We start from the raw sequence: 8961 nt of genomic DNA, 5'->3' as shown, positions 1-8961 counted from the left end.
TTCTGGCCTGCAAAGTTTCTGTTGAGAAAGTTACATGGAGGAAACTTTCCCTGTTTATACTTTTTCCAGTTCTTTGTCTCCCAGATTTGGAATGAGTCTTCCGGGCCTTCTGAGAAAGGAGGCCTGTGTGCTGGGACAGGGGCCCTGAGACCATCTCTCAAGGCCTGGCCTAGTGCCAGCACTGACAGCTCTGTCTGGGGCATAGTTTACAGCCTCTCTGGAAGGGGAGTGGTCTTATTTTCCTTATTATGTAAGACAGAAGCCAGAATACCAGGGTTAAAATTTCAAACAGCAGGTTTTATATAAGATGGGTGCTTCAATATGATGTGGGTCATCTTTTCATATGTTTATTTGCCATCTATATTTCTTCTTTGGTGATATTTTGTTTCTTAAAAGTTTAAACATAAACTGGCCATATGATCCAACCATTTCACTCCTACGTATTCACATAAGAGAAATGAAAGTATATGTTTATACAAAAACCTATACACAAATGTTCGTATCAATTTTGTTGTAAAAGCCCCAAACAGGAAACAACCCAGAATGCACCAATAGGTGACTAGATAAACAAATTGTGATGCATCCATAGAATAGAATACTGTTTTCCAGTAAAAAGGAATGAACCACTGATACATGACAACAAGGATTAATCTTAGAATAACTATGCTAAATGAAAGAAGTCTGACAAAAGAGTACATACTAGATGATTCCATTTATATAAAATTTTAGAAGATAGAAATGATAATGATGGAAAGCAACTCAGTGATTGCTTGGGAAGTGGGAGTATAGAAGTAGGAGTGCAAAGTAAGAATAATAAAGTGGCACAAGGAAACTTAATGGTAACCGATGTCTTCATACTTTATTAGTCTCGACTGTGATGACATATATTTTGTGGCATGAAATCTATGTTTAAATACCTTTGTTTCTTCATAGAATTTGAAAATATAAGTAAGACAAGCCCTAAAGATAAAAGTTAATTCAGTGTTCATACTTCAAGGCAGGAAGAATGATTAAGCGTTTACACAGGCACGTCTAATACTTAATTCTTATATTAGTAGGCTCACTGGGTGACAGGGAAAATGTCATGCTCTTCTTAATAGAATATTAAAATGGAACTTTTTCCTTAAGAGAAGACCTGAGATCCAGCTACAGTTTTGTCAAAGGATGTGAACAAATCCTTCTGCTTTGTAGGAAGGAACAATCTAGACTTGCTTATGTATCTTTGAGTCTTGCAAGGTCTGTTTTTAATAAGATGTTTGAAAAGAAATTATTCCTTCTATGAACCCATTTTAAATACAGTACTCAAGAACTTGATGGATGGCCTGATTTAAAGTTTTTGTATAGGGTAGTTATTTTATATTATTTTTATAATTTATTCTAGATGTTCTTCTGCATTTTTTGAGGAGGAAAGATCAGCATTAAAACAGAAACGGCAGAAAATCCGGCTCTTGCAACAAAGGAAAGTTGCAGATCTTTCACAATTCAAAGATCTCCCAGATGAGATTCCGCTGCCCCTGGTCATTGGAACCAAAGTTACAGGTTGGTAAAGACAAGCTTACTGATATCTTGACTTTTAATTTTTCTCCAAAGTAAACTCCATTAGAGAAATGACTTTTAAATTTAGAAAGCTTAAATATAGTTCTACAGCAGTATACTATAGAGATGACTGTTTCTTCATCTGTGAATTGTTTAAATTTCAAAATTTAAAATTATTTTTTTCCCTTTTTTAAAGCAGACTTTTCTGTGTAGTTCATAAACACCATTATTCTTAGGATCCTTGGGTCTAGATTCTAATGATTTAATAAAACTAAATTATTCAGTAGGTAGTTTGCCCAAAATTTTGTAAGGGTATAAATTTTGTCCATTTGTAGATGTGATTCTGTATATTCTTCATTTATAACAGGGAGGGAAAGTTACAGCCAAAACCAAGTTTAAATTAATCTTCAAGAATTTGGTAAACTAATATCACAACTTATGTAGTACAAGAAATAGCAAGGTGATAAGTGAGTGGGTGGATTAGTAACTGAGAAATGTTTGGACTAATCAGGGGCTGTTTCTGGAGGGAAGGGCGCCTTACCTTTTACTTTTTAAAAATATATATTTTATTAATTTTTTACAGAGAGGAAGGGAGAGAGAGAGTTAGAAACATCGATGAGAGAGAAACATCAGTCAGCTGCCTCCTGCACACCCCACTGGGGATGTGCCCGCAACCCAGGTACATGCCCTTGACCGGAATCGAACCTGGGACCCTTCAGTCCGCAGGCTGACGCTCTATCCACTGAGCCAAACCGGTTAGGGCTCATTTATAGTTTTCTATCAAAAATTTTTTTGTTTCTCTAAACTGCAAATAAAATGCATAAATTTTTTGGAAACTATAACAGACAACAATACTGTTCTTTCTATGTTTCAGATTACATGCTTGGAGCAGTTTTTGATTTGACAGTTCTTTGTATCTTCCAAACATAATGCCTTTTTGGTTCTTTTCTCAGCACGATTACGAGGTGTTCATGATGGTCTGTTCACTGGGCAGATAGACGCCGTGGATACTTGTAATGCTACTTACAGAGTCACTTTCGATAGGACAGGGCTGGGAACCCATACTATCCCTGACTACGAAGTTCTTGTGAGTATTTCATAATATATTTGTATGTTATGCATATTAACTATGTTATGTAGAATTTTCTTAGAGATTGTGCTGTATGATATCACCAGGATTTCAGGTCACTGAGGAAAAGATCCTTAGGGTTCCAAGCCCTGCCTCTGGGACCCCTGGACAGAACTATACTTAAGCATTCCACATTGTTGAGAATCTGCCGTTTCTCTATACCTTAACCACATAGCACTTTAGTGAAACAGAACTCGTCACTTCTGACTCGAGTAAGTTCTATAAACACTTTTGTTTCAGCTGTTTTGTTAAGGTATAGTCCTCTTGCAAAATGATTTTTAAAGTCTGAGGTAACATCTTTCACTTTAAAGTTTGTTCTCCTGTTTATCCCCAGCATTCTATAGGGTAGGTGTTGGTCACTCCCATGTCTTGCATGATGACACTGAGACGTTAGTCATTACAAATACTGTCAGTAATTTGGTCCAGGCTCCAGAGCTGGTTTCCTGATGGGCTGAGAGAGGAATTCAGGTCTTTTGAGTTTCTGATACAGTCCACTAAACTACTGGGCCGTTATTTCATGATCATACTTGATCTAGCCATGTCATGAAAATTATACACCTTTCTAATAAGTTAAAATAATTTTAAGAACTAATCTCTGCAATCTAACAAAGCTTTTAAAAAGTGAATAATGAACTTTAAAAAAAATTTTATTGATTGATTTGATAGAGAAACAGTTTGTTGTTTCATTTATTTATGCATTCATCAGTCATTTCTTATATGTGCCCTGACTAGAGATTGAACCTGCAAACTTGGTGTATTGGCACAACACTCTAATCAAGTGAGCTCTACCTGGCCAGGGCTCAATAATGAACTTTCTTTTTTTAATCCTCACCCAAGGATGTGCTTTTATTGATTTTTAGGGGGGGTGGTTGGTAGAGAAACATTGGTCAGCTGCCTCCCCTGTGCACCCCAACCAGGGATCAAACCTGCAACCTAGATATGTGCCCTGATCAGGAATCAAACCCATGACCTTTTGGTATGTGGGATGATGCTCAACCAACTGAGCCACACCAGCCAGGACAGTAATGAATTTTTTATAATAAAACTAGTGCCCCAGTGCACAAATTTGTGCACATTGAAAGGAAATTAATTAGAAGGTGGCTGGCAGGATGGTACTGGGCCAGGCGGGCCAGACACGCCCTGGAGCCAACCTCCCAAGGTCCTTCCCAGGCCAGCCGCACCTGAGGCAGCGCCGTGGCTCAAAGGGCATCTGCGGAGTGAGCGGGGTCCTTCCGGCAGGTGGGGTTCCTTGGCTTGGCCTGCGGGGATTGGGCCGAAACGGGCTCTCTGACATCCCCCAAGGGGTCCTGGATTGTGACAGGGCAGTTCTCAGGTAACGCATCCTGGAATTGGGCTCCCTCCTCTCTGGTTCCGGGGTGCGTCACTCAAGAACCGCCGCTGCTCAGTAACTGCAGCCACCAGACACGCCCTGGAGCCAACCTCCCAAGGTCCTTCCCAGGCCAGCCGCACCTGAGGCAGCGCCGTGGGCTCAAAGGGCATCTGCGGAGTGAGCGGGGTCCTTCCGGCAGGTGGGGTTCCTTGGCTTGGCCTGCGGGGATTGGGCCGAAACGGGCTCTCTGACATCCCCCAAGGGGTCCTGGATTGTGACAGGGCAGTTCTCAGGTAGAGGTATATATAGATTGTTTGCCTCTAAGCATCTTGGAAATTAAATTCTTAGCCTTTAGCCTCACTTTTTAAAATTTTCTTTAATTTGGCCCTAAGCGGTTTGGCTCAGTGGATAGAGCATCAGCCTGCGGACTCAAGGGTCCCAGGTTCGATTCCGGTCGGGGGTATGTGCCTTGGTTGCGGGCACATCCCCAGTAGGGGGTGTGCAGGAGGCAGCTGATCGATGTTTCTAACTCTCTATCCCTCTCCTTTCCTCTCTGTAAAAAATCAATAAAATATATTTAAAAAAAATTTTTTTCTTTGACTTTTAAAGTTTATGAGCCTACAATTAAAAATCAAAATTTCTGCCCTAGCTGGTTTGGCTCTGTGATTAGAGCAGTGGTTCTCAGCCTGTGGGTCGCGACCCCTTTGGGGGTCGAACCACCCTTTCACAGGGGTCACCTAAGACCATCGGAAAACACATATATAATTACATACTGTTTTTGTGATTAATCACTATGCTTTAATTATGTTCAATTTGTAACAATGAAAATACATCCTGCATATCATATATTTACATTACGATTCATAACAGTAGCAAAATTACAGTTATGAAGTAGCAACGAAAATAATTTTATGGTTGGGGTTCACCACAACATGAGGAACTGTATTATAAAGGGTCGCGGCATTAGGAAGGTTGAGAACCACTGGGTTAGAGTATCGGCCTATGGACTGAAGGGCTGCGGGTTTGATTTTAGTCAAGGGCATGTACCTTTGTTGCAGGCTCAATCCCTGGCCCTTACGCATGTATAGGATGTAACCTATCGATGTGTCTCTCTCACATCAGTGTTTTTCTCTCTCACTCTCCTCCCTCCCTGACACTTCTTTGAGAATCAATGAATAAAATACTCTCAGGTGAGGATGAGCAACAAAAACAAAATTAAAAAAAATCAAAATTTCTTTATCTCAGTGTAAAAATAAAATAATCTTCCTTTTCTGATATGTACTTTTTAAAAACTATGACTATTTACTGTGAGGGCTTCCTTATCCAACATAATTTTTAGAGAGGACAAATAAGAGAGAAAGAAAATTTGGACTAGCTATAGAGCAAAGAACACCAGACATAAGGTTTTTCATTGAAGGATGAAATCTTTCAACCTTCCTTTCCAATATAGGAAAATGGTTTCTGCTTCATCTATGTAATTTCCTTTTTGAGAACACCTAATTTTCTCTGGCCAGAGAGTTCACTTTAATTACAGTAGGTAGCATTTAGATGGTCTTTTACACACAGGCAGCATCTTTGATCCTCTGTTTTGGTCTTTTGGTCTTTTTCTTAATTCTTCTTGTTTTGTGGGTTCACTTTCTTGGTAGTCAAGTAGTATTTTCATACTCTGACTTAAGTTCTAGCCCTTTGATTTTTGTAGGATAATATATTCTCTGGAAAACCATATGGGCTAGTGTATATCAAGCAGAAATGTCATGTGTATGAGACTAAAATGATTGGCAAACTTCTACAAGTCTAGGACTTTTCTCGTTTCCCGTAGAGTAATGAGCCTCACGAGACAATGCCCATTGCTGCCTTTGGACAAAAACAGCGGCCTTCTCGGTTTTTTATGACTCCACCACGGTTGCATTACCCTCCTCTTCTCCCAGCACCCACTACGGTAACGTTTTTAAAATGTCATCAGTAACTTAAATGGTTATTATCAATGTGGATTATGTTTTTATGAAATATACATCTATTACAGCAACCTCAGGAGGGGCCCATATTATTTTGAGTTGTCAAATTTTAAATAAAATAGTAAACAGTTGCTTCAACTGGAAATATTTTTGTAGACTTTTTAATACAATATTAAATATAAGAGAATTGACTCTTTATCTAAATACTAGTGGCCTGGTGCACGAATTCGTGCACATTGAAAGGAAAGTAATTAGAAGAAATATTTTAATGTCGCTATTCACCCTTTCTCTATATTAGAAGTGTCAATCAAATTCACAATGGACAGTGACAGATGGAAACACGCATGCGATTGGCGTCAGCGAGAGCTTTTTATGTATCACACATGTGCAAGTCAACTTAGCCTTTTATAGGTATAGAATAAAGTTGCTTAATTTGACCTGCTTTCTGACTTAGCTAAACTTTTTCCAGCTCAGGGAAGCATGCCAACTTCTCTTTCAGGTAATTGTCAGCAACACGGCAGTAAATACCAACATGAAGCAGATTATTATTGTAGATCATACAGGGAGAACTAAGGGTAAAATATTTAACTGCAGCAGTGTTTGACTGTATTCTGCACAGTGAGAAAACCTAGTCATTTTCAAGTCGGGTCAAGTTTCTAAGCTTTCTAAATCTCCGTTTTCCAGCTAATGAAAATAAAATAGGATTCCACCAAGTCTCCTGTCTACCTATTCCAGGACTTCCGTGAGGATCAAATGAGATGAGGCACAGGAAAACAATTCACAAACATTTGATTAAAGTGTAAAATATTTCTACCTGTGTTCCTGGAACTCCAAGGAGGCTAGTCACTAGGGAGAGGAAGTCGGGCGTTGCTACATGACGTCATTACTCGGCACCCACAGCGACCGTTTCTGGGCTAGGCTAGGCTATGGGCTGCATTTGCACTATGGGTCTCGGCAGCGTCAGCTGCGATTTGGTGGGCTTTTGCTCCAGGGTGGTGGGGGGGCCACTGTCCTTTGGGGGAAGCCGAGTCTGTGGTGCCATTTCTCTGTGCCTGTCACAGCAGCTCCTGCACTGAGCATCTGCCCCCTGGTGGCCAGTGCACATCATAGGGACTGGTCGGAAGGTGGGAAGGACATTAGCCTTTTATATAGATAGATAAGATACCTCCTTTTGAACAGGCAGTGGTTAAATGATTCCTTTTTATTTCCGTAGGATAATGATCCTTTATTAGGACAGTCACCTTGGAGAAGTAAGATTTCAGGCTCTGACACTGAAACATTGGGTGGTTTCCCAGTAGAATTCCTTATTCAAGTGGTAAGAATTTTTAATATCTTGACTCTTAAAAAAAACCTCATGTCTTTTGTGTTATTGAAGTTGAAAGTTTTTCTAGGACCAAATATTTAAATTTTTTTTTTATCATTGGTTTTAAGAACTTCATTATTTCCATCAAAGCTTAAGAATAAAAATTTATAACAGCCATAAAAGACTTAGAGGTCTTTTTGTGGGGCTTTTATTTGGTTTGGTTCTTATTATTTTGTTATGTTAAGGACTCTCCCATTCTTGCCTGTCCTCTGTGAAACTTTGAGTGGTTAGCTGTTAGTAACTTGTATAAGTATAAAGCTTTTATTTGGTTATCTCAATGCATCTTTGCCAACTCAACAGTTATGTATTGGCTAGCTTTTTGGTTAAGAGGAACTTTCTTACTGATACTAGAAATACCTATTCAACTAAGATCTAAGCCTAAATTGAAACAAGTATAGAGTTGTTATATAGGACACTTTTCCTAAATAGCCTCTTAAGAATGTAATGAGTCGTTTGTTTTGAAAATTAGGTTAAATGCATTATTTCCTTTGAGTCGTAGTTTAATAATACAGTGGGGCCTTGACTTACGAGTTTAATTCGTTCCGAGACCGAGTTCGTTAAGGAGCTTGTTAACTCAAATTACTCTACCAACTCAATGCAAAAAATCGGCCGAGAGACAGCTGGTATCTCAAAAAACCCGTTAGTCGGGACACTCGTAAGTCAAGGCAGTTTTTCAAAAGAAAAACTACTTTGGCTTAGGACAGTCTTTATAAATAAGAAAGTTTGTATATATGTATATTATGTTATAAAGGAGTGTTACCTTAAAATTCAGTGTTACCTTTTGCAATTCATCGTTATCCTTAAATTACTGATGTTATTTGAAGGAAAAGTCTTGTCATTTGTGTGCATGTGTATAGCATTTTGTATTCCTCAATCATATGTTATTAAATTTCCTAATAATATAGAATTTTATTATGCCTTTGGCTTCAAAGGTAGAAAAGGTATTTTTATATAAAAAGTTTAAATTATGAAAAGAGCCAACGCTTATGCTTTTCGCAAATAGGATACTGTTCCCCTTTTTTTTAAGACATGCTTTCTTTAAACAGTGAAAGTGTAAACAAAGCTAATATGTCTTATTGAGAGAGAGAGAGAGAGAGAGAGCGAGCTATCAACCAGCAGAGGGAGCCAGAAACAGTACTACTGCACTGCTTCTAAAGTATTGATACTTTCATTAATGCTTAGATGTTTGGTTTCAGTGCTTAATTTTTTAACTTCAAAATCTATGTCAAAAACCTAGTTAAAACACTACTTTCAGTAATATTTTAAGCTATCTGAGAGGTAAAAATAAGGTCCTTTTATATATTTGTCTTGTAATATGTAAGGTTTTATGAAACTCAGGTTTACTCTTGTTAATATTAAACTTTGAAGTATATGAATGTTTTATTTTAATATTTTTTCCTATGGCAAAAGAAACAACATTAAAATTTTTTACAAGTTTCATAATTCATAGTTTACAATGAATGTTCTTTTTGAGGGAACTTTTTATTCCTAGGGTTTGGGATTTAGAGGAATCTAAAAAGACTGATCCTCTTTATTTATTTACTAGAGGCCCGGTGCACAAAAATTTGTGCACTTGAGGGGGAAGGGGGGTCCCTCTCCCCAGCCTGTGCCCTCTCGCAGTCTGGGACCCCTCGGGAGCTGCCTCCCT

At 38.6% G+C, this 8961-nt stretch overlaps 1 protein-coding gene across 3 annotated transcripts in view; it reads left to right on the top strand.

Moving 5' to 3' along the window:
* LIN9 (lin-9 DREAM MuvB core complex component) overlaps window positions 1–8961 on the top strand; it is a 47208-nt gene that overhangs the window by 17961 nt on the left and 20286 nt on the right. For all 3 annotated transcript variants that reach the window (XM_006756041.2, XM_015558962.1, XM_015558961.1), the window contains 4 exons: window positions 1382–1539; window positions 2490–2623; window positions 5815–5934; window positions 7164–7265. In XM_006756041.2, coding sequence (XP_006756104.1) covers window positions 1382–1539; window positions 2490–2623; window positions 5815–5934; window positions 7164–7265 — 514 coding nt within the window. The remainder of the gene's footprint in view (window positions 1–1381; window positions 1540–2489; window positions 2624–5814; window positions 5935–7163; window positions 7266–8961) is intronic.

The sequence above is a fragment of the Myotis davidii genome, unplaced genomic scaffold, assembly GCF_000327345.1.
Source record: "Myotis davidii unplaced genomic scaffold, ASM32734v1 scaffold333, whole genome shotgun sequence".
Taxonomy (NCBI): Eukaryota; Metazoa; Chordata; class Mammalia; order Chiroptera; family Vespertilionidae; genus Myotis; species Myotis davidii.
Note: the sequence above shows the minus strand (reverse complement) of the source record. Positions and strands in the feature narration are given on the sequence as shown.